At 39.5% G+C, this 26103-nt stretch overlaps 2 protein-coding genes and 1 pseudogene across 4 annotated transcripts in view; 1 reads left to right on the forward strand and 2 right to left on the reverse strand.

Moving 5' to 3' along the window:
* Positions 1-20341, forward strand: part of RTN4IP1 (reticulon 4 interacting protein 1) — a 45947-nt gene extending 25606 nt beyond the window's left edge. For 2 of the 3 annotated variants that reach the window (XM_011360698.2, XM_023530926.1), the window contains exons 6-9: positions 3736-3872; positions 6645-6828; positions 10530-10622; positions 20215-20341. In XM_011360698.2, the coding sequence (XP_011359000.1) occupies positions 3736-3872; positions 6645-6828; positions 10530-10622; positions 20215-20322 (522 nt within the window). In that variant the 3' untranslated portion in view covers positions 20323-20341. The remainder of the gene's footprint in view (positions 1-3735; positions 3873-6644; positions 6829-10529; positions 10623-20214) is intronic. The other variant, XM_011360699.2, reaches the window with a different exon arrangement.
* LOC111740108 lies at positions 419-3118 on the reverse strand (annotated as a pseudogene).
* Positions 20342-21705: 1364 nt separating the features above from the next.
* CRYBG1 (crystallin beta-gamma domain containing 1) overlaps positions 21706-26103 on the reverse strand; it is a 52076-nt gene continuing 47678 nt past the window's right edge. The window contains exon 19 of the mRNA XM_023530958.1: positions 21706-23397. Coding sequence (XP_023386726.1) covers positions 23309-23397 — 89 coding nt within the window. The 3' untranslated portion in view covers positions 21706-23308. The remainder of the gene's footprint in view (positions 23398-26103) is intronic.

Genomic DNA, 26103 nt, shown 5'->3' on the forward strand with positions numbered 1-26103 from the left:
CATTAATCATATTGATAGTGATATTGGTATTATTGTTCAGAGACTATTATGTGTGTAATGTACAATAAAATAAATGAGTATTTACGGCATATTTTAATTCTGTCATCCTCTGTATCTTTGATAACCAGAATTTTAGGTGTGGAAGAAAAGAGATAACAGATATAACAGAAAAGAGGTTAAGTAAAAGCTTTGTAGTCTTGAATTTGAATTGGAAGTGTCAATATGAACTCAAGAGGTATTTTGTGTACATGTGTATGTACAGCTATCTCTTGATATATCACTGCTAACTAAAAATGCAGAGCTTCTTGGAGAAATGGTAGGTTCCAGATCTAGGGCACCAAATGTAAAGAATGAGCCTGGAAACTCAGCAAGGAAACTCTCAAAGATTAGTTGAGTCATGTCAAAAAGACTCGGGAGTCAACTTGAAGAAACTCCCAAATATATGACAGTTTGAGCTTCAGTTATTCAGTGGATTGATACCCTTCAAATATATTTGAATCCATGAGTTCATGATTATATATTTTTATTTATTTTACATTTTGAGATCTAATGTATCAAACCAGTATAAAGTTTTACAATTTAGTAATTCTGGATTCCAAGTCATTAAGATAAAAATGGAAATGAGAAGTTTACTTAAGAAAATTAATTTTCTTCTTTTACTTCTAAGTCTTCATCCTCCTCCTCCTCATCTGCTTGTTGATCCTTTCTTAGTTGACAATGGATACCTGTCCTGTCCTAGATACACACTTCAGACAGTGATCTCTGAAGAATAGATTTTGAATTTGTGCTTAATAGTGTCTAAACTAGATGAATAATCTGGTGGATACACAGATTTTCAGAAGATCTCTAAATCTTCAATCTTTTCTATAGTTTGGTAGGCAGCAGTGTAGACTTACCATGAGATAGCATTTCAATATTGATTAATTCCGAAGAGATAGTTTTTATGTCCTTTATTTTCTGCTTTTAAAAATTGCCAGTAGTTTCCTCCAGATGACAAGTTGTTTGGGTAGTGTCCATTGTAGCTCTCTGTAATTTGTTACTGCCTCTGAAATAGCATGTGGATCAGAAGAGTTTCACCGATGTGTTCTTCTGAGTTAACTGTTTATAGCCTCTCAATTCCTTGCTTTTAGTGTTGCTTTGAGGTCATCTTGTTTCATTTTTACAATGGTTCCATAAGCTTTCAGTGGTTCAACAACTTTGGCTTCAAGTCTTCCAACTTCTGCTTGTTGATAATCCTGAAGTTTGGCAAACTCATCAGCAAAGTTTTTCAGACCCTACTTTAAACTTGGAGTCTCTGTGATTTCATTCACCAGGACATCTACTTTATCTCGCCGTCTGGCAGTTTTCCATACTTAAACAGCAAAGATTAGGCACAGCTCTCACAAATGCTTCTCTGCATTTGTTACAGCATCTTGCAGTTGTTTGCTTTGAGCATCCCGGTTTTCCAAGCTGCGCCTCAACATCTTGCCTCATGCACTGCCGGAACCCTGGACTAGGGCCCAACAATGGGGCTCCAAGACATGGCCAAGAGCCCATCCCACCCAAGATGATATATATTTTTAAAAAGTGGTCACTTTTAGAAGATAGTGGGGAACTGACTCATAAACTGATTAAGGGAAACAATTATTTGTCTTGCCTTTATTATATGAACTAAACAAAAGTGTTTCTTTATAAAACTATTCCAACAACTAAATAAAAAGAGATAGAACATTATTCCCTTGAAACCACCTGCTAAGACAATAAAAAGAGCAACAGCCAGACATGATGTGCCTATCATTTTGCCAGACACTTATCCATATTCTTGCTAAAGGGATTGAAACAGAAAATACAGAGGACAGAACAGCATGTGGAACTGCCCCCTGAGTGTACAATAAGAAATTCCACACTGTGGCAGGTTAAATGGCCCAGATTCTTTCATAGATACATTATAAGAAAGTTAAGGCATAAAAGAGGAACCTATAGTTTGAAAACAGACTTAAAAGAAGACATAATATTTAAAAAATGCACAAGACTGAACTATGGTGTCTAGGGAATACATAATTGGGTGACAAAACATTTTAAAATGTAAGGCGGTGATTACTATAAATGTAAGGAAGTGATGATTTTTGGAGGGAGGGTGGAGCTTGTGTTGGGCCAGTGCACATGGAAAAGCTTTTGGAATGGCTGTAGGCTTTCCGTCTCTGAGTTGTGTCTGCCTTCTTTTTTAAAAAGGTAAAGCTGTCTTTAAAACCATTTAGTGGCCTTCAGAGATACTAGATCTAAGTGGGAGAGGAAAAACAAGAAATTTGGAAAAAAATTTATTGAACTGTTTCAACCTGTGACAAATTCTTCCTGAGGATTTAATACTATTTAAAGAAAACACATATTAAATGTAGGCACTTAGAACATAATTTTCCTTTTTTCTCAAGAGTTTTTTAATATTAGATGCTGGATAAAAAAAGAATATATTAAAAACAATATATATATTAGATACCAGATATTCATCTTGGATTATATTCTTCATATTTGAATTTGGTTTGGGACTTGCTGTTTAAATCAACATGTCATTATACTCAAGTGTCTCTGTTTGCATCTCATAAACATCGTAAATTATACGTGGTATGACTCTTAAATATTTTAATTCCCTTCAGATTTCCAGAGCATATAAACCCTTGGCCAGTATTGATCTTAAAAATGAGAAGTTAGATAAGATTATGAATGATTTTAAAATCCTTTATTTTTTGTGTTTAACAGCTATTTTATTAGCACCTATGTGTGCCACTGAGTGGGGATTTAGTAGTGAACAAAACAAACACAGATCTCTTATATACTGGGGAACCTTTGCAACTTAAGGAAGGAAGCTCAGGACACTGATACTCAGGCAGGATGAAGAAAACAGCCAATCTCTTATGATCTATAACTATCAGTACAAAAGTTTCTCAATGAACTTCAAGTAATTCTTCTCAAATAGGTTGATAATGCTTCCCTTTTAATTCTATAAAATTGTTATTATAGAAATAATTATAGCAATTAGAGCAGGACGCTTTCTGGATACTTAATCCTGAATAACGTTACAATTTAGATTTTTAAGACTATTTATTCCTTATTATTTTAAAATATAAGGCATCTGCTTTTTAAATCTTGGGGACTATTTATTTAGTTGTTTTTAGTCCAAAGGTAATCCGTGTTTAAAAATAAAATGTCCATATTTTCTTCCCTTTTTAAAAGCACCTTTTCATTTATTACCTAGTACTGATAACTAGTTGCTTTGAAACAAGCAATCTGACTGAAGACTGTACTAATACTTACTGGAGATGCAGATGAAGAGATGTTGCATTTTTATGTTCTAGACACCTGTAAAATTGTCATTTTTCCAAAAACTTCTTTTGTTTGTTTTTGGCCATTTACCTTTGTCATCACTGAGAGCAGTAAACTTGAGGCTATCATCTCCTGTCTTTTCTGATACCGGTGAGGCATCAAGCCCTTCTCTAATTGTATTGGTTATAACTTCATGACAGCAAGGCGACCAGCTGCCTCTTCCAGGGAAAATGAGATCTATTTCTTAGAGTTATCTTAGTGAACAAAAGTTTAATCATTTTTACTAGTCTCTGACAGATGGCTTCCTGTAGTTCTTAAGGCGAAGCACGTAGAGTTCTCTAGACATTAAGTTGATATATGTACACATGGTGCCAATTATTTTTAAATGCAGTCAGTTTTCTACTTTCCTGTCCCTTTTTTATTTTCATTTTTTGACAGGTAATGAAAGCATGGGATGCTCATGTGACAGCAGTTTGCTCTCAGGATGCCAGTGAACTTGTAAGGAAGCTTGGGGCAGATGATATAATTGATTACAAATCTGGAAATGTGGAAGAGCAGTTGAAATCTTTAAAACGGTATGTATTAAAACAGTTTTCACATTGAGAAGGTGGGAACAGGAACAGTTGATAATGCAAACCTGAGATGGTTTGGTGGCCTTACAGTCATATCAGAATCTTAGAGAAGAATCTGTGAAAACACTTCATGTCATTAGAAAGTCATTTATGTTGGCTTCTGTTTTAATTCCAGATGTTAACACAGCACAGTAGCATAATGTGGTATGTACTAAAAAAAATATTTTGCTTACATGGTCTTTTGCTAATTTTTATTTTAACTTTTATTGCATGGTTGTAAGATATCTGAAGGCAAAATTGGAAGTTTGTTCCCTTCAGTGGCATCTGTCAACACAGGAAGAATATAGAGCATTGCATGAGAATATATGATTAGCATTAAACATGCTTTTAGTGTTTTGGCTTAATATGGGCTTCAGAGAAACAGTGGCAGCGTAAATATGGTAATGGGAGCAGTGTGACTGTTTTCGGTGCATCTATGCCAGGCAGTGGTTTGGCCTAATACACCAGACAGGAGCAGATTCAAGAGTGCTGTCTGATCCCTGCTGATCCTGACTGTAGCCCAACCAGAAGTAGAGGGGGTGCTTATTAATCGGTCTTCATCTGGCTAAGTCAAAGCTGAAACTGAAAACATAACTGAGGAGTATTTGGAAGGCTGTTTTGCTGCTGCTTTTTCAAAGGTTTTTCTTTTTCTTTTTTCCTTTGGGCAAGTTTCAAAAACCAAACAATCCTGCCCAACTTGGGGAAAAAGAAAATTTCAAGGGGTAAAAAAAAAAAAAAAAAAAAAGGGGCCCCTATTCGACTGCCTAGCCTTTTGAGCCAGCACCCCCAACTCCCAAAAGTAGTATGGTGGTATACCCCAGAGCAGCCAGCTGACTGGTGATTCCTTCAACTGTTCACAAAGCATCTACTCTTGCCAGACAGTGTTCTAAACACAGGGTGCAGATCAGTGGTGAACAAGACAGATTCCCTTTTCATGGGGCTTATATTCTAGTCAAGAAGGTGTCAGTGGCTAGTGCTCTCAAGAACACCGTGATGCAGGAAAAGGAAAACAAATGATTGAGGAGGAGTCTGTTTTAGATGGGGTGGTTTAAAAATGCCTCTGAGGCATTGGTCTTGCTCTTTTTGCTTGCTCTTTTCCATTAGGGGAACCTCACTGGGTTACAAATGCAGGCCATTACTTTTTTTTTTTGACAGCGTTAGTTAAAATTGATCTTTGTAACATCTGCCTAGAGTTTGGCACCTAAATCCACTTAGAATAAGTTTGTTGCTCCTTCTAAGTCACAGCTTTTAGATTTGAATCTTAGAATTTTACAGCAAGAAAGGCCTTTGAAATCTTCCATCCAACTCTATCATGTTATAGTAGAGAAAATCAGGGGCTGAGGATTTATGAGCTTTTGCATGCTCAAGGTCATGCCACTTAATCATTGGTGGGAGAGCTGGGTCTACAACCTGGTCTCCAGCCTTTTCCACACAGTGCCTGTTCTATAATATCAGGTTGCCTTTGTTATTTAAAATAAATATCATATTTGTTTATTTAAAATTTGGGAAGGAAGTAGAAACTTAAAAGCAGAAACTATAGAAACTTAAATTCATAAAAAGAATTTTCTATTTTCTGATGAGAATAGTCTTCTAGTAAGGTCATTCTCCTGCACTCATATTCTTCAATTTTTATTTGCCCTTCTTTTAGTTTTAGTCCCTTGAAAGACTCAAGATCCACAAAGTTGGTCAAAGCTGGTTTTAGAAGCTTCAGCATTTGACTTCATCCAGATGAATTTAGAAGAGAAAAAGAATTTACCACAAAGGAATTTATTTATTAATTTGCTTAATTAATAAGCATGCATTCTCTAAATAAATCTTTGTTTCCAAGTGTTTAAAAGTGTTTACAAGCTTTTTTGGGTTTTATCCCCTTTAAGTAGAATGTAGTGATTATAGCGGTTTTTGATTAGATTTTAAGGAGTTGAATATCTGTCAGTTCCAGTGGATTCTATTATGACTGGATTTTCTTGGCACGTTAGAGCAGAATCAAAGACTGAGACCAGGTTGTTGACTTTTCTTTATCCATTGTCCTGATGCCGTGCATGAAACCAAAAAAGAAAATTCCAGAAGGTGAAGAGGATGCTTCTACAAGCAGTTCTGACTATGGAGAGAATAAAAGCAAATTATTCTTGTCGGTGAAAACCTTACATACTTGTCTTTCAACCTCAGTATTTCTGGGCACTAAAGAATACTTCGACTTATATTGGATGGATACTTTGCAGTTTTCTATTAAGCTTGAGTCAGGGTTTCTAAACCTTGGCAACCTTAGTTTCTCAACTGTTGACATTTTGGCTGGATAATTTTTTGTTGTGAGGAGCTGTTCTATGCATTGTAGGCTGTTTATCATCATCCCTGGCCTGTCGATGCTAGTAGCCTCTTCTCACCACTTTCCGTAATTGTGACAACTGGAAATGTCTCTAGACGTTGCCTAATATGTCCCCCGCAGGGCTGTACTCACCCTCAGTTAAGAACCACTTGTTTAAGTCATTCTTAAAGTATTAGAAAATAATATGATTTTATGACAAAAGCATCAGTTGCACTTTACTTACCTTGGAGAAAAGCCAGAGATCCAGTAAGTGGGTAGGCCCCTTTCTCCTTTGTCAAAGTAGCCACCCCTCTGCTGGATGGCGCAGAGCAACTTAGTTTGTGAGCTGTCACTGAAATTTGATGGGCGTGAAGGGGGTTGGAGCCCTGGGTAAAGACTAACAAGAATGTCTTGATTTGTTTCTTTCTTCCCAGGTTTGATTTCATTCTTGATAATGTTGGTGGATCCACCGAAACATGGGCTCTAAATTTTCTCAAGAAATGGTCAGGAGCCACATATGTGACTTTGGTGACTCCTTTCCTCCTGAACGTGGACCGATTGGGCATAGCAGACGGCATGTTACAGACAGGTGTCACTGTGGGTTCTAAGACATTAAAGGTAGGGAGGAGAGTCTTGGTGAGAACCAGTAGGTGCCTCATGCTTCTGGAAGTTGGTTTCCACCTAGCCAATTTCTTTTATCATGGAGTCAGCATAGCATAGTGGCTACAAGCATGGGCTCTAGAGTCACACACTGACTGGGTTCAAATTCTGGCCTTCACTTAGTAGCTGTGTGACCCCGTGCAAGTCACTTAATATCTCTAAGCCCCAATTCTGCACTATAAAATGAGGCTAATAAGATACCTGCTCTACTGCATGGCATGAGGATTAAATGAGATAATCCATGTGAAGAACTTGGCATGATACCGAGTACATAAAAGGCTCTTATTAAATGTTAGCCTTTATTATTAGCATATGATACACCTGATTTTTTTTTGCCTATACCTGATGGTCCTCTTTCTGTCTTCACCAGTCTTAATACATATAGTCTCTTGTATAGGAAAGTGGAAACTTTAGGAAGTCAGTGTGCAGCTGATTTTATGGTTGTAGGATTGGGATATGCCAGTGATACCCAGACTGGGGCTTTCAGACCTTTAGAAGTCTATGGACATTTTTTGAATTTCAAAAGCCTGAAGGAAACTGCATTCTTACTTCAGTGAGGCTACAAAGACTAATAGAACCATTATGCCTTTTCTGGAATTGTATCAACTTGTCAGAATACTTCATATCCCATGCGAATCAGAAACTAGCCATTGATGGCATTCTGAGAGTTTCCGAGACTTGATCATTGAGCCTGACTGTTAGCAAGGCCACCGTTACCAGGGCTATAAGGAGTTCTGTCACCCACCTGAACACATCCAGTGTCTGGTGGGCCTTTGAGACTAGCATAGATCAGCCTTAGTTACAGGATTGATAGCAGAGCTTGAGAGTCTGCTCTCTACTTAACATGATAGCCTATTGTCATCACAGTGGTGACAGAGGCTTATATAATTTCAAGTTATACACTGGTGGTAATTACAGATCATTAGTTTAAAATCTGAATTAGTGTTGGAATGGAATGTAATGCACAAAAATGAAGATAGATTCTGTTTTTTTTTGTTTGTTTTTTTGTTTTTTTGTTTTTGTTTTTAATTAGACAAAATACTTTAGTCTCAGGAAAAAAGCAGTAGAAGGTTCCTCTGTGGCACAAAGGTTGTGAGTCACTGTGTCCAGCCAGCCCACACTGACCCATATTTGTGAAATGAATGGCTTGATAATTATCTGTAGCTTCTTCTTTTTTCTAGAAGTTAGTTTGGGACCTTTTAGGGGTGAAATTTAGGGCTTTGGTCTCTCAAATCCTGTGTACTAACTGAATACTTAGAGAGCCACGATAGAGGAGACCACTACTCAATTCTTAGGAACCACATATAGGTAATAGAGATGAACAAACCAGCACTGTACTCTGGGGTTCTTTATTTGATTCAGGTGGCAGCCAGAAACTGTGCAGGGTGCTTTGTGGTAGAGAAAGGGATCTTAACTGTCCTTTATCTCTTCTTTCCCTTTTCACAAAATCCAGGGCTTTCCAAATACTTTAAAATATAATTTTAAGTTTTCTATAAGATTTTAGAGTTTGTACTCCAGTGAAACCTCTTACATGTTAACTTTCAGAGTTGTCCTCTGAGAGTAAAATGGGCATAGCTCTCTTCATTTACCTTTCCCCTTGCTTGAAAGGTGATAGTGGTAATCTCATGTGGAAACCTTTTAAGTAGTTTCTGATGTCTTTCTGAGACTGTGCACAGTTAAAGCTTTATTGTAATGCTTCAGGCTCTCTTGCCTGCTTTGGTTTACTCTCTCTTGTAATGGCCTGGAAAAAATACACAGACCCCATGGAGCAGAATATAAAAATTCTGCTGTTGCTAACCCAAAGTTTTACTTTACAGGGCAACCTGCTATAAAGAATTATAGATGTGGCAGTTGTGACTATTTCTGTTCCTTCTTTAAAACCCTAAACATTCCTAGAATGTTTTAATTATAGTCTATAAGGCCAGACCTTAGCGGGAAGAACGTGAACAAGTCTTCCGTGATTATAATTAACTGGGCCCCCTGTAAGCTCGGGGCCTAGTTAATTATACCAGCGCTTCTGGTACCTAGCTACATAAGCCTTCAAACAGAATTTTTTTTTTTTAAGTATGTTACCTAGACCAGTGTTTCCCAACCTCTTTCATGCTCGAACACTCATTGAAAATGATAGTATTTGAAGAGCATTTTGAGACTGCTCTGGGCCAAGAGCAAACTACCTGGAGACTCTGCCAGTGCAGGTTCTACCTAGCTACCCCAAAGACTGATGGGAATCCACGTCTCATCACATCTCTTCTGGGGTAAGCTTAGCTTTGTTTGCATCTCTGGTCCTGGGATAATTATTACTGGTGCCTCCTTTAATTCTCACAGTTGTTCCAGGTTAGACTGAACTATATGGTCACTCAACCAAACAGTAAGCTATTCCTGGAACACCCGTTGCAAAGCTCTGCCTAGACAACAGCTTGATATTGTCTTTCTTTCCACAGTCTTAAACTCTAATTTGATATTACCCCAATCTTTTCTCAATAAGCTTTCCTCAATAAATAAAAATTTATTGAATATTTTCTATGTATCAGGCACTTTACATACATTCTCATTTAATTCTTCCAACAACCCTGTGCGCTAGGTGGTAGTTTCATTGTTCTGCAGGCCAAGAAACAGGCTGAAAGAAATAGCTTGACCTAAATGACACAACTGTTAAGTGCCTTAGCTGGAGTAGCAGGGGCGTTCCGTTGTACTTGCCAGCTTCATGCCATGGTAGTAGCTTATATTATGCTAAGGGACTGTGAGGCAGATAGTGAGCTCGGGGAAAAGAAATCTGAGCTCTCCCAGTAGTTGTGGGCAGGTGCGGGGAGGGAGGCAGCACGGCGCTGGCTGACCTCGTACTACCTCCGGATAGTTCACATCTGATGAAGTGTAGTTGGGCAGGCCACTGAGGTATCATGGAGAACCTCAGCTCACTTGTTATTTTGATCGTGGCCTACCCTACCTCTGACATAAAGAGTAACAAAAGCGAGTATGCTAGTAGAGTGGTCATGAGTCCTCTTAGTGTAGGATTTTTGTTTATCTTCACCTGGGGATATTTTGTCCCATAATAGATTAGATGGCTTGGGACTTGCTATAACTGTAGGGGACGACTCAGCTACAATGCATAAGAAACTTTATACTTTGTTTTGCCTTTAAAGCTGGCTTTTTACTCTCAGAGCCAGTAAAAGTTTGTGGTTGGATTTCTTATCTAAAATCATATATTGCCTTATTGCCTCCAAAGAAATCTTGAATTAAGTGAAAAGCTCTTTTCTGGTGCCTCTGGGCTTTATTCAAACCTTAGTAGGGAAAGCCTAGAGGTCTCAGCCTAATTTCTCATAGTAAAGAAATTGAGTATATATGACTACTGAGACTGTCATTTTAAGGAGAGCTTTCTTGTGCTTACTTGCTTATCTGTCACAGCTTAGTGAGGAAGCCTAAGTTCACATGGATATTTCTTTGTTCACTTATTTATTAAACATTTATGGAGCATCCGCTATCTGTCAGTCACTGTGTCAAGGTGCTGGACATCCAGCTCATTGCATCAGCATGAAATGAGAACTCAGTTTGTCTATCTTAGTCATCCAGAAAGTACTTTTCCTTTAATTTGTTTTTAGCCAAATTTTATCCTTTCCTGTATTTGACATGTCTTTTTTCTTTTTTCTTTTCCCCCTTTTTAGCATTTCTGGCAAGGAGTCCATTATCGCTGGGCCTTTTTCATGCCCAGTGGTCCATATCTAGATGATATTGCAAAACTGGTGGATGCAGGAAAGGTATGTGCAACTCATTGTATTGCTAGAGTGTTCCTTATAATTTTGGTGACCTGCCCACCAAGCCTAGTCCATGGGAACTCTCCAGAGGTAGGCTTGACCAACATACATGCTTCCTTACACAGCAGCATGTTTAGGTTAGTTTCAGTGCTACAATTTTGGTTTTATCTCCATGGGACTCATAGGCACAAACTGCTAAATCTGAAAAAGAGCATACACTGTCTAGTCCAATCCCATTGGTTTATAGATGAAGAGGCTGGCCCAGAGAGGTTATATGATTTTCCCAAGGACACTTGGTTAGTGATTAGCAGAGCTGGGATCTATAGCTGGGCTACTAATATTTTGGTGATGGTCTCGAGAAGAAGGGACCATGAAGGTAGTCTGAACAAAGTGGGGTAAAACTTATGAGTTTATAATAGAACTGCTTCTGGAGCTTCTTTATTCTGGGTGTGAGGCTGCTCTGGAGGTGAGCAGATTTGCAGATGAGCAAGGAGAACAAACATTGTGGAATCTAAATCCCAAGAGGACTGGACTAGAAGTCAGGTCTCCAGAAATCCTCTTCCCAGGCTGCTGTAATAACATTGTGGGCAAATAAGTGGTTTGCCTGAGAGGGTCAATGAGTAGGACGTGGGTAAGGATGGATAGAGATTGTGTAGAGACAGCTGGTTGGTTTTCTGACTACTCATGTCTGTCCTACAGTGATCTTTGTGGAGAAGGACTGCTCCTTATAGTCTGGTCATTTCCTTTTGTTTGTCAAAAGGCCTTTCAGTGATGCTGGGGTTGAAAGGCTCCTCATCTACTGCCCACTTATTTGGGTTCTTACATTGTCTTAATAGCCTTGACATTCCATCTCAGGAGGAATAACCTAGAAGGCAAACTCATATACTGGTGCTGATATTTAGGACTTTATTGAGAGATTATATGGAATTATAGGATAGAGAACCTTATATACCTTAGAATGTTATAAGAGAGCATAGATAAAATGATTCTCATTTTATAGATGAGAAGACTGGCTCAAAGATAACGAGACATGCTCAAATTTGCAGTATTGGAACCAGAACTTCCATTTCCTGACTCCCAGCCTCGTGCTTTTCCCTCTTCTGTATTTTTCCCTCTCCACCATACAGCTGCATTCTTTGTGCTTGAGACTGATCTGGGACTTCAGCTTAAGTTGTCTTATCCTTGTCATTTTACAGCGGGCAGGGAAAGGGATTGGAGCTGGGCCCACATTACCACCACATGATCCATGCAAAACCACTTGAAAAAGAACCCTTTGCGATGGGCTTTCTTTTGCTGGCACCTGTCTCCTGCTGGCTCATTTCATTTTTCCATTGCAGTTTTGGAATGGAACATTTTTAGGACCTACTGACTGCTTTTAGTGTAGTTTTTTTTTTTTTTTTTCCTATTACAGCCAAGGGACTATGTGATAGAAAGGGCCTGCTACTCTTTCCCCATTTTTTTGGTTTCAAGTTTGCATGTCTTTTCTCAGACTTCTGAGTCTTGATGTGTACTGGGTAGACAGCAGCTCAGCCTTATTATGACTGTGTGTAAGAGCCTCTTTGTAGGCTTTTTCCCATATCCCGCAGGATGCTTATTTCTAAGAAGAAAGGAATGAACTATTGACAAATAATTTGGCCCATAGTTCTACATAGTGCTTCATGTATTTGGTGCCCTGTTATTAGAGAAGTCCACCACACAATTGTTCTTGTCCTGATATCTGCTCCAGTCTGTCCATGTGCTTACCACTGCTGTTTTGTATTCAAAATACTGTGATTCTCTCTCTACTTTGAAGTTACTATTTACGAAACAGAAGAGAGGGGACTTGTGTATATGTACCTATTATTTTTGGCAGATGACTGGTAGGATGGCTAAAAGAGGACATGATAGAAATAAAGGTGCCCTTGAAGTGGCCTCGATGTGGGGGAGGGAGGAAATGTCCGTTTGGCCTTTGATCCTCCTCTTTCCTGACCAGGGTTATTTGAGCTCCAGAGTAATTTCTGACAGTGAAGGGCTCTAGGACTATGGAAGTTGATATGCAACATTTTTGGATGCCATGATGAGGTCAGCTGTCTTGTTGTGCACCCTTTTGCTTTGTGGGTGAGACAGGTCATTAACTGTCTACACTTGAAAATTGGAAAGGATTACAGAACAGATCTACTTACATATTGTGTGGTTAGTAAGAATGTTAAATTGGACAAGGACATTGAAATTCTTCCAAGCTTTGGCTGAATGCTTAATGGATCTAATTAGCAGGTATCTGATAGAGGAGCTGTAGTTATTTTTTGACAGTATAAAGCTATGGACCAAACAAGCCTACTCTTTTAAAATACTTTAAGTTTTTGAATAGGTATACATTTATAGCATTCAAAATTTAAAAGGTAGAAAAAGTAATTTCACAAAATCTTCCTTTGACTCCTGTTCCTCAGTCATTGAGATTCTCCCTGTCAGAAACAACCAGTGTTACCAGCTTCTTGGGTATTCCAAAGATGTTCTATGTATCAGTAGGCTGATATAAAGAATGATTTACAATTAGCACATTGAGTATAATGGGCCGCTACTAAAATTGTGCCTTGTACCTATAGTTTATTGGCATTTTCTTTTAAGCACGATTAATATTTCCTGTTTTTATACTATTTAGCAAACTTTCTTTTGGTGGGGGTAGGAGGTCAATAGCAGAAATTATATTCAGACCAAACATATGTCATTGATTAGCATACTCAAAGATTAGAAACAGGAAAACCTAGCACTTATCTAGTTTACTGTCTTTGTGTCCCCCCACTCCCCATCCTGCCATTGTGTCACATTTGGAGAGATAGAGGCCCTAAGAGATTAAATGACATGTTCTAGGTCACACAGCTAGACAGGGTCCAGGTCTCTTGGCCTCTAGGACAGTTCGTCTACCACCCTTTGCTGCCTTTAAGATTGAGGCAATAATAGTTAAAATAATAAGTTCCTCATAGAACCTTCATTGTTTTCTGCTTGCTTACTCATCTAAACATGAGATAGGTGGAATTTGAATTCTAGCTACGAAATTCTCTTCTTGAATTTCTCAGTATCTTTTATGACTGAGAGGAGGTGGTGAGGCAGAGTCTTTAGACCATAGTCAGCCACTGATAAGAATGACAGTGCTTTGAGGGAAAATATTTATATATACTTACCTATATATGCATGTATTAGTTTCCTATTGCTGCTGTGACTAGTTACCATAAATGTTTTGGCTTAAAACAACACAGACTTATTATCTTATAGATCTGGAGGTCAGAAGTCCCAAACAGGTCAGCAGGACTGTGTGGCCCTGGAGACAGGCTGTATGGAGGGTAATCTGTTCCTTGCCTTCTCCAGCTTCTCGAGGCTACCTGTATTCCTTGGCCTGTGGCCGCGCATCAATTAGACCCCTGCTTCCATCATCATATCTCTCTTTTTGACTACCCCCGCCGCCTCCCCCCATAATGGCTCTTGTGATTACATTGGGCGCACTCAGATAATCACCCCATCTCAAGATCTCGAACTTAATCCCATCTGCAAAGCCCCTTTTGCAGTGTCAGTTATCCTACTCTCAAGTTTTGGGGATTAGGGTGTGGACATCTTTGGGGCACATTATTCTGGCTACCTTAAAAGCTTTGAAAGAAATTTGAAATATGGTTGTCCCTTAGGAGGGAAACTAGATGGCTGGGGATCAATTATGAGAGGGAGATTTTTCTTTGTACTCTTTCATTCTTTTGAGTTTGTTTCTTTGCATATTTTATTTACTTTTTATTAATTTAAATTAAAATAGCCACATATGGTTAAGGGTTACCATATTGGAAAGTGAAGCTTTAGAGAAAAAAGTACTAGTTTCTAGACCCGCTTTGGGATAGCCAGGCTCTAGTTTAAGCAATGAATTACATTCCAAAACTTTAAACTCCTTATTTCCAACTGGATTTTTTTCCTCCATAAAAAGAATATAATAACGAGGGATTGAATTTTTCAGACCACTAGAAGAGAGTTATCTTGCCAGATATGGCAGGTACTTCATGGATCTCACAGCCTTGATGCTACTGAAGTTTTTCTTATGTTACTGAAATTGTTTCTATGGAGAAATGTAGGCCAAATTTCTCCTTATTCCTTCTGTCAAGAAGGAGTACCTTTTTTCAGGGGGACCTAGGGACAAGTCCTGGGTGCTTTCCAAAATGGGCACGTTTACTCCCTTATAGAGTACCCCCATCCCTCCCGCCATCTCACCACCAATCTTCCAGCTTTGAGTTTTCCGTCTGGGGCAGGAAGTTTCAGAAATAGCAAATCCAAGCAAAGCTCATCTCTCCCTTTTGTCTACTTTATATCTCCTTAGTTTAAGTTCCCTTCTTCCCCTTTACCCCGACTGTGGAAATATTGATCCTATCACAGAGGTCAGGGCCATACCTGTTCAGGAAGTAGTGCTAGAACTGTGGTCCTGCTGCCCAGTGTGGGTCCCTAGTTTCTGTCCACAGGTGTGTGTACTTAGACTCATGCCAGGAGACCTTAGGTCTTCCTTGGTGTCTGTCATTCATCCTTCTTTTCTCACACGTCCCACTTTCTGAGACCTGTGGTTTCTATTCCCATTGGACACTGAGGCCAAGGGTTTGGGGAAGAGGTGGGCAGACTGACTCGAGCTTCCCTCCCCACACTGCACTCATGCCGTGCAGTAATGAAATTGGAAGTCCGGGACTCTGACTTTGGCTCCTCTGCTGACAGCTCTGACCTTGTACTTAGCACTTAACCACTTGCAGTTCGGTTTTCTACTCTTATCAAACAGGCTCACTCAGATATTTAGATCCCTTAAAAGCTCTACTCATAGATGAGTAGAGCTGGGAAAATGGGAATTGAGGAGAAAGCTCTCTGCTTACTGCCATGCCTGTGTGGATGATGCCCTTGCTCCACCGGCTCTCCTGTGCTGTTGCAGTGAGAGGGTTTTTCTTTCCTCTTCCTCTCCGGGGGCAGAGAGGGTTTCTGCCTCAGAGTAAGGAGGCTTGCCCATCAGCTGATAATCATCGATATTCTCAGGCCTCAGCCTGTGGTTGAGGTTCCCATTGTCCCTGTGTTCTCATAGAAGGGATGTTAGGCACCAAGTGCCAAACCCTGGGCCCTGGCTTTCTATAGCCTTTGTTTAAGGAAGGTGAGGTATGAGCAGGAGATCCCAAATTTGGATCCAAGACTGGAATGAGTGCTGCTGCCATGGGCATCTCCCAGTCAGCTGTGAGCCCCGTGAGTAGCGGGAAGTCTGTTGAGCCCACCCGCTTTATAACAGGGCTCCCTGTGCTGGGTGGACTATAGCAGTGTCATCACATAAATGTTCCCACCTCACTATGAGTCACCTTTCTTTCCCCTCTTTGGGTTTTTACTCTGATCCCTTTTGTCCATAACAAACAAGCATTGTAGGTCTGATGTGAGGCTGTATGCAGACACTGCCTCATTATCCAGTTAATCTCCATTTGCTGTCACATATTCAGCCAACAGTGGCATTTGCCTGCTTGTTAATCGAAAGCCTTTTTTTTCATTGTCACTTATGGGAAGAGCTGAATGACTCTTTATGCCACAGTCAGCCTTCTGGGGTTATTCACCACAATAGGCCTGACCAGCTAGATTAAAGTGTGCAGTCACTGTGGGCTGCCTGTGTCATCAGTTCCGGATCTGCCTCTCCAGTCAGAGATCCAAAGTGAACATAGCTAGATGAGCCGAGGCAGTTCATCTGCAGTTGAGCAGGTGGAGCTATGGTTCCTTTGTGACCTCTGGTAACACTGCTGTTGTGTTGGTTTTGTTACCGGTGTCTAGTCCTCAACGACGAGTTGATGTTATTACCTCCTTTTTTTCTTGATTTATCTCTCAGGTGCCTGTTTTGTGTACCTGCTCTGGATCAGTGCCTCGCACTTAGAAGACACACAGCTTTTGTGGAAAGAATAAATATGTATATGATTCTCAGAGACCCGAAGAGTTGGGCAAAAGGCTGCAGTGATTCCCACACTGGTGTGTGGAAAACTCACCGGGGAAGCTTATTTAAAATGCATTGTCCCCACCCCTAAAGATTCTGATTTAGCTGTTCTAACAGGAGGCCAAGGGCTCTGCATTTTAAACATGCATTCAGGTGATTTCTTTTCAGGTAATCAGTATCCAGAAAACAGTGTCCCAGGAGCTCTAAAGATTGTAGTGGGCTTAGGAGTTTTCATGCAGGACATACAGGACGCAGCTTTAATACATTCGATTCTTTTAGCAGAGACGGCAAATAGGTTTCGTTTAACAAGACAGCTCAAATCTATGCATAGTGCCTGCAGTGTTGGGAAAGATTTTAAGGTCACGCTCAGTTTGCTAGGAAGAACCATGGTTACTAATCAGTCGTGCCCTCCATAGGTGCAGATGGGAGTGGCGGCATATGTACTAACATCTGCCATCTCGGTGGCCTGGACACAGGGCTTGGAGACTGGATCCTCAGCTGGCATGGTGCCTTAGTGCAAGGCAGTCCGGCCAAGATGCAGGCTGTGATAAATCATAATCCTTGGCTACCTTCCTTTCCCCTAAGACTTCAGGAGTAGACGTAGAAAGCAGCCAATGATATATGAAAGGCTCAGTGTATAGCGGTGAGAGCACCTACTCTGGTACCAGATTGAATCCTGCCTTATCACTTGGCAGTTGCGTAACATTGGACAATTTACTTAACTCTGTGCCTTAGTTTCTTCATCTGTAAAATGGGAGTAATAGTAGTGCCTACCTAATAAGGTAATTATATAAGGATTAAATAAGGTAAAATATATAGAAGTGTGCCTGTCACAGTGAAGACAATATGTGCTAGCTGTTACTTTTATTATGAGCTTATTGTGATTTGAGGGTACAAAAGAATGTTCAGCTTTTTGGAGAAGGAATTTTTAGAGTCTGAGATTCTCTTCTGGGCTGAGCTGTGAAATTCACACAAGAGAAAGGTACATTGGATGTATCTGAAAACCACAAGAACACATCTTCCTCTTGTAAAAGTGTCATAAAACATATGTTGGCTTATGCCTTCTGACAACTTATCCCTGACTGTGGAACTATGGGAGGTAGCCCACTAAAATACCCAGTGGATAATTATTGATTTTGCTTGAAGTTTTGAAAAGAAAGAGTTCAGCATGAGGAGAGAGGGTATTAACTGGGACCTAGTTTCAGAAGGAGATTGCTGGCAGTACTAATGAATAGTATGGCAAAAAGAACCAGCAGCGTTCCAGCATTTATGAGGTGGCTTTCCTGTAAATTCTAACCAGCTGCTCTGTTGTTTAGCAGTCTCCCAGGGCAGTTCCAGCCTGATACAAGTTCTCCTGAAGCCTGGATTGCCCACATAATTGCTTCCCAATTGTCTCACTGGTTTTCATCTAAGTAACCTTTAAAAAACTATTTTTTTAATTAACTGTGTCTTTTATTTTTTTGTATTCTCTTTAAAAATATTTTTTTTATTTTTCAATTACAATTGACTTACAACATTATATTATTTTCAAGCGTACAACATTTATGTAACTTATGAAATAATCACTCCAATAGGTCTAGTACCCATCTGATACCATAAGTTACTACATTATTATTGACTGTATTCCTTATGCTGTACTTTACATCCCTGTAACTATTTTTATAACTGCCATTTTGTACTTCTTAATCCCTTGCTTTTTCATCCAGCCTTCCAACCCCCCTCCCATCCGGTGACCATCAGTCGTTCTCTGTATCTATTAGTCTGTTTCCATTTTGCTTGTTCTTTATTTAGTTTTTTAGATTCCACATATAAGTGAAATCATATGGTATTTGTATTTATCTGTATGACTTTTTTCATTTTGCTTAATACCCTCTAAGTCCATCTATGTTGTCTCAAATGGCAGGACTTCATTCTTTTTTTATGGATGAGTAATGTTCCATTGTATATATGTACCACATCTTTTTTTGTTCATCATCGATGAATGAATAGCCATATCTTGGCTGTTGTAAATAATGCTGCAGTGAACACAGAGGTGCATATATCTTTTCAAATTACTGTTTTGGATTTCTTTGGATAAAACCCAGAAGTGGAATTGCTAGGTCACATGGTAGTTCTATTTTTAATTTTTTGAAGAACCTCTATACTGTTTTCCATAGTGACTGCACAAATTTGCAATCCCACCAACAGAGCATGAGGGTTCCCTTTTCTCCACATCATCGCCAACACTTGTTTGTTGATTTGTTAACAATAGCCATTCTGACAGGTATGAGGTGATAGATAACTCATTGTGGTTTTAATTTACATTTCCTTGATGATAAATGATATTGAGCATCTTTTCCTATGTGTGTTGGCCATCTGTATTTCCTCTTTGAAGAAATGTCTAGTCAGGTCCTCTGCCCATTTTTTAATTGGATTGTTCGGTTTTTTTGGTGTTGTTTGAGTTTCTTATATATTTTTGATATTAACCTCTTATTGGCTATATCATTGGTGAATATCTTCTCTCATTCAGTAGGTTGTCTTTTGTTTTGTTGATAGTTTCCTTAGCTGTGCAAAATCTTTTTAGTTTGATGTAGTGCCATTGGTTTATTTTTTTCTTTTGTTTCTCTTGCTTGAGGAGATATATCCAAAAAAATATTGCTAAAAGCGATGCCAGATAGTTTACTCTGTTTTATTCTAGGAATTTTATGGTTTTAGATCTTACATTTAAATCTTTAATCTATTTTGAGTTTATTCTTGTATATGGTATAAGGAAGTGGTCTAGTTTCTCTTGTTTTCCATGTATTTGTCCAATTTTCTCAACACTATTCATTAAAGAGACTGCCTTTACTCCATTGTATATTCTTGTTCCCTTTGTCATAGATTGTAAGGGATAATTATTAAGCTCCTGCCACATGCCTAGCATTGTGTTGGGTGTCGTGAGGGATACCAAAGAGGTGGCCTATATCACAGGTACTCTAAGCTCTGGTTGAGTAGATATGCCAAATATTTAACAAATTAAAACAAAAAAATCTGTCCTCATTCTGTACAATGCCTGTGAGGGGGCCACAGGGACATATACAGCAAGAACCTTGGGACACCCCTTTTATTATTTACCATACACAGCAGGGTGGCTGAGATATATACGCAGCTGTAATGAGCAGTATGTGAAGAGGGCTGCGTGGGTCCTGTAGCAGTTCAGAGAGAGAACACACTGCAGACCGGGAGGTCAGGAAGGGCAATGTGAGACCTGGGCAGGAAGGGTGGTAGAATTCACAAAGAGGCATAAACATACTCTGTTCAGGTAGTGACAAGCAGATCATTTTGGTGAAGTGTGGGGTCCACCTGATGGCTGAGGTTGGGATGGTGGTAGCCTTTGAATGCTGGGCTTGGAAGCTAATGAAGCGTTCTGAGTAGGCAAGTGACATGACCAGGATAGAACAGAAGTTAGATTGAGCAATGGCAGAGTTGGGCTACCTTACCGAGAGGACGAGCAGACAGGAGTGAGGGCAGCATTCACAGCAGCCATGGCCTGGCGGTGAGCTCCTAACTTGGATGTACAAGGCAGACCTGAAGGAGACGGGGTCTGTCTGAGGAAGCGAGTTACAGACATTGTCTGCCTCTGTAGATGCAGGCTTTCTTACCCACCAGCCAATCTCTTCTTGTGTTTTACAGATTCAGCCAGTTATTGAAAAAACCTTTCCTTTTTCTAAAGTTCCAGAAGCCTTTCTGAAGGTAGAAAGAGGACACGCACGAGGAAAGACTGTAATTAATGTCATTTAAATAAATAGTTTGGTGATTATTGGCTCTCTTATTTGGTAAGTGTGGGCACTCCCCCCCACCCCCCAAAAAATACAAACACCTCTTGCCAGTAATTTCCTGTCTTCTGAACTGAGCACAGACATTGAGTTTATAGCCACACTACCACCCTCTGCTCATCGCCCTGCCCTGCCCAGAGTGTTTTCTGGCATAACCTGTCCCTGACACATCCCTGCGTTCCTGTTTGCTGAGAGGTCTGTCTTCTGTGCCAAGCACAAGGGATGCACAAGTAAGACATGATATGAAAATAGCCGTACTTGGACTTGTCTATAAAGTCAGTAAAAATTGCATATTGTTTTTTCAAGCTGTTCGTTCACACCAGATTTGCAAATTGTTACGGCACCTTCTGTCCTAGTAGCTCAAACTTATCTTAGTGTTTGTGAGATACTAATAAGACTTTTGGGCATATGGATGGGTGGCAGCATGAAGAGCTTACTTATAGCTAGTTCCTTCTTAGATTCATCACTGAGCACTTTTTTTCTAACTGGCTAAGGTTTCCTTTGATTTTTTATTTTCCTGCTCTAATGTGGTCATAAGAGCCCTCAAAGTTCTGAACCTCTTAGGGTCGTGTATAAAAATCTGTCCAGTGATTTGGTGGTTTACTCTTAGAAATTGAAAGGTGATATAAAGTTTCTAACATTTTAAAACCCTTACATTTTGCATAAGGGCTAGGCTTCCTTCAACAAGTGAAACGTGCTTCTCAGGACTTTTCCATGGGAATTACCACCATTCCTTTGGGGCCCAAAGTTCTCCAGTTTCTGACCTCAAATGCCTGCAGTTAGGTATCTCACCAGTAAGCCTATTGCAACTTTTGAATTTCTAGTCTGTGCCCTTCATTCATTTGAGTGTTTATTTCCTGTTTTACTCATCCTCATTACTGCACCCTAGATGCTTGAATTTAGCATTTGATGTAGACCTATTTGAGTAACTTTTTACTTGGTTTATTACTGGTAGACACTCATTTGGTAGTGTATTGGATGAGGTCTTTTCTCTAGAATGACTGGTCTCACCACTATAAATTTATCTCAGAAGAATTTTTAAAGTTGTGAATACAGCCACTTCTGACTTCCATCTGGACAGCCTCAGCTCTTTTCCCTTGAGGGCTGTGGTGAGGGGCGAAACTCTTAAGGTAGGACCTCACCCTCATGTCTGCTCAGAAAGGTGCAGTGCACACTTTCACCACTGAGTCTAGAAAGAGGGTAGTCAGCTAACCTTTCTCTGCCATTATTCCGGCACTACTGAAACTCGCCTTGTCTTAATCAGTCAGACATTTGTTTCTAATCTGCCAGCTGACTCTCTTTGAAATGTTATGAAGGCTACTGAAAGGACTCTATCAGATTTCATCAATACAATTAATCAGAAACAAGTTTATTCAAGAGATAAATTCAACACAGGCTACTATATAATGTCTTCCCCCACCATTCTGTAATGAGATGTACAAAGGCCTAAAATCAGAGTTATACATCTGAGAACAAAACAGACATGTTGGCTACTGTTGGACATGTATAAACATTACTTTAAAACCTAAGATAGTACTCTGATGACCATGCTAACCACAGACTCCAGCAAGGATCAACATGTTAGAATCGGAAACACTGGAACAGATGAAAAGGAAACACAGTTTGTTCTTCCTGTGACAAGAGCACCTGCATTCAGTGACGAGGACAATGAAATGAGGACAAGAAGAAGAGTGTTTTCAAGGAATGATTAGCAGTTTTGTTCAAAACAAGTATGCGCTGTTTGAACAGCACCATCTGGGCAGTATATTGTCAGCAGTTAAACATTTTCAACTTTCATCGAAATGCTTGCTGCATTGTAGGGTTTTCAGAGTTCTAAGATTTGACCAAGTATCACTTAAAGCCTCCTTTCCTTTGCTTTTGGGGGAGAATTGCTGGTCATCCCTCTTGAGCTTTCCACACCTCTAGTTTCTGCTACCAGGAGTGACCACAGGGGCTGCAATGACCCGAGGCTGTCCCAGGGACATGGCTGTGAAACAATACAGGTAAGGTAGCCCCATGCAGGCCTCATGCCAACGCAGCAGGATAGGAGGGCAGGAAATTAGGCTAAAGATCTGAGTTCAGTAGAGCACTGTATAGTGTTGCTTTACAACTAGTTGTAGATGAGTGAGGATGGGCTAATAAATTAGGTCATGGTAATACCGTTCCAGTAGCATCTGTAAGAAAATCATTAAATAATACTCATTTGTGACATTCTAGGGCAGCCCATGGGTGAGTTAAAATTATCCAAATCCTTCTAATAAATGTAAGCAGACACGGACATGAAATCTTGCCTACAGTAAATTGACTAATTTTTAACATTAACTGAAAATAGTATTTTGTTTATACTTATTCAGTTCCTTAAAATATGTCTGAATATATAAGGCTTTCCCCACTTTGCTATACAGCATAAGTAATGATTTCAGAAAACAGAAGGTCAAAGGCCAGAACCACAGGCCTGATACGTTATTCTTCTCAGATGCTAAACAGTTTCTACCTTACAATCCTAAGCTTTTATCCTTCCCGTTAAAATGTAAGGGATTTGTAGGTTTGTAGGTACAAAGTCAGTAAACTTGTACCTGTTCTATCCTGTCACTATCTTTGGAAGGAATTTAAAATGTATGTAGTCTTAACATCTTGATAAAATATTAAAAAAACAACAACAAAAAAAACCACCCAAAAGCTGCTAATGAGGCAACCTGTTTCAGCAGCTGCTGAAAGGAAATGAAGACAGGAAATGAAAGAAGGACAAACTAATGGCTAAAACTATTACAGTCTTTTGAAAAGATGAGGCAGTTGTCCTGGTCCTGGCAGTAAGATTCAGGAGTGAATTTAGAGTTCCTGCAGGAGTATATCTACTTTCCTCTCGGCTCTTCTGTCAGCAGTCTTTTTTTTTTTTTTTAACGTAGCTGGAAGACCTCCAGAAATATTCCTCCTACATTCGTTATTCAGGTTTATAGGACCATGGCTTCCCATACTTGTGTTAACTTCTCTTTGCCGGCAGTGTTGAGGATAATGTGATTTTGATCATACTGTACACCCCCTGAAAAAAAGGAAAAAGATAATAAAAGGAAATGTGCCTACAGTGAAGGGACTGTAGCAGACATAGTTTATCACAACACCAGTATAACAAAAGTAATCACCGAGGTGTAAAACCTGTGCCTCAAAGAAACAACGCAAGAGGAGACCCTGACACGCACCGCGTGTCAATCTGCTGTGGTAAGCATGTTTACATCCCATGGTGTGGGCACCAGCAGCTCCACACAGGGTGTCCAACTTCCTGGGGCTCCTTTTCCTACTCAAGTCTTAAAATCTCGTCCATAGTCCCTTTTAAAATATCTGAAATTGGGGGAAACAGGGAAGAATCTAGAGAATGGAAAAGGTGCAGAGACTGTGAAATACATTCAGTGATGGAATGTGGATTGAAGATACCAGTGAGGAAAAAACAGGCAGGCCTGACAGCAGTGAAATGGTTGTCAGATGGAACAGGTTTTGTATGAACAATGAGAAATGGCTGTATTAGGTCAAAGGGGAGGTTTGAATGACACCTAGAAGTGCGCCCACTACTGGGAACTCAGGCTTTGGTGTATAAGAATTCGTAGCATTTCAGGTGCTGGGTTCTATTGTTCTATAAAACTAGTATGGTCTCTATTCCCTTTCACTAGAATGTCCATTATTTTCCAAGGGTGCCTACTAGATATTTTAGATACTTTAGTGTTAAAAACAGCCTCGTGGTCTGTTCTTGCAATGGAGAAGTGTTAACAAAAGGGTCATCTGATTTTTTTCCAGTGTGAAATAAACATCCTTTCAGATACCTTATCCTTTTCTAACATAAGCCTCTACACCAAGGTTATATCACCAAGGACTCCATCAAGATAAAAATCTGTTCATCTAGATGCAGGGTAAGTGTGACTGGTATTGAAATCATATTGCAGCCTCAGGCTAAGAATTAGATGTTATTATTCTATTTTAAAGCATTTACAAAATGTCTAAAAGGTCTGATAACTTACTCCATAGATCTTGGTATTTGGGGGAGGAAATCATCTCCTATAGTATTACTCTTATAAGAGATTGGTTTATCATCACTGATTAATCTAGAGTCTCTATACAGCTAGGTGTAGGATAGAGTACAAGGGCAGTGTGCCTTGGACCTTTTTAGTGTAAGTTTGCAATGGAAAAAGTTACTACTCCCAGGAAACCCTATTGTCTTCACTGAGACACACACACTATACTTGAGATTTCAGAAAATATTAAGGTCACAATGTCTTCTTTATTTCGTTCTTCAGGATTATAATATGTTAACATACTTTTTGTTATATTACGGCATAATTCTAATTAGAATCGTGAAGACTAGAAAGTTCTTTAAAAATATCTGATTTATTCTTCTGCCTTTGGGGAGACTTAAAATCATCCCAGATTTCTGATGTTTTTAAAGTGAGCATGAATCAGCTCTCACGGTTGTCAATGCATGTGGTCTGGAATAATACATGAATGTCTACCAAACAACTCGCTCCCCAAACACCAGGAGAAAGACACTTGGTCTAATAAATCTTATGGCAATACCAGTAGGTAACAAATGGTTTAATAGTTGTAGCTAATAAAAACCATTCTCCTATTAAGTGGACCAGAGAGATTTCCCTTGCACAGTATGTAGGATACATGGACTACTCGCTAGTGTCCACAAGATGGCACCATGCTCCCACATTTGGAGACATTTAAATTAAGTTTAACAAGCCATTACGTCACTATTGCAGGTACCATACTAGAGTTCACATACAGGAAAGTTCACATATCCTTACTCAAGAGCCATTTGACTAATTTTAATGCTTTTTAGGAAGGAACCTTGGAACTTTAAAAGTCAAGTCCTAACGAGGAACCTCCTAGAATCCCACAGCTCTTGTCAGAGTCAAAACTAGAAGCCCGGTAGCAGGTGGGGGGAAAAAAAATCCTATATGCCTGGAGCTTCTAGAAGGTAAGCCCTCCGAAGCCCAGGTAGAATTCATTTTTTTTTTTTCCCCACTTTGGTACCCCCATTGTCTAGCACAGAGCCTTCCACATAGTGGGTACCCAATAAATACATGTTGAAAGAATAAAAGAAATACTCTAAGAAACTAGTTCATAAGGATTACAGTGACCTTAACCCTAGACACAGGAAACTGATCACATTTGTAAGAAACATGAATCCATGTTTCTAATTTAGTCTTTTTTTTTTTTTTTTTGGCTTCTATGGAGGTTTTGAAACAATCTTGAATAGAATGAAGAGTTCCAGTTCCATGAGTTGATGGAAATAAAAATAAAAGTCTGAGTGAGTGATTCTTAACCAGTTTCAATCTCAGGCTAATATCTGTAGAATGTCTACAAATGACAAATCTTGTCCCTAATGTAATGTGAAGGTGGTATACTTATATTAACATTTTCTGAATATTGCCTTTATTATCTTATATCTGAGCGTCTTGCTTGCATTTCATATGATGGATGATTTTTGGTCCCCATCCAGCCTGTTGTATACTGCTTAATTTGTATTCTCTAATATAGTCCTCTGCCTTTGCCTCAAACTTAGTTTGCCTCTGAGCAGCCTTCCACCTTCTCAGGTTCCTTATGAATTCTAATGCTATTGTTAAGTGGGTTGGCTACTCGACTCACCTGGAGATAACATAAAAGGGACAGCTACTTCTCCCCATGCACTTACCAAAGCCTCTGATGAAAATCTTCAGGCTTGTTCTCCATTATCCAAAAAAATTATTTTAAA

This window comes from Pteropus vampyrus, unplaced genomic scaffold (assembly GCF_000151845.1).
Source record: "Pteropus vampyrus isolate Shadow unplaced genomic scaffold, Pvam_2.0 Scaffold58, whole genome shotgun sequence".
In the NCBI taxonomy this organism is placed as follows: Eukaryota; Metazoa; Chordata; class Mammalia; order Chiroptera; family Pteropodidae; genus Pteropus; species Pteropus vampyrus.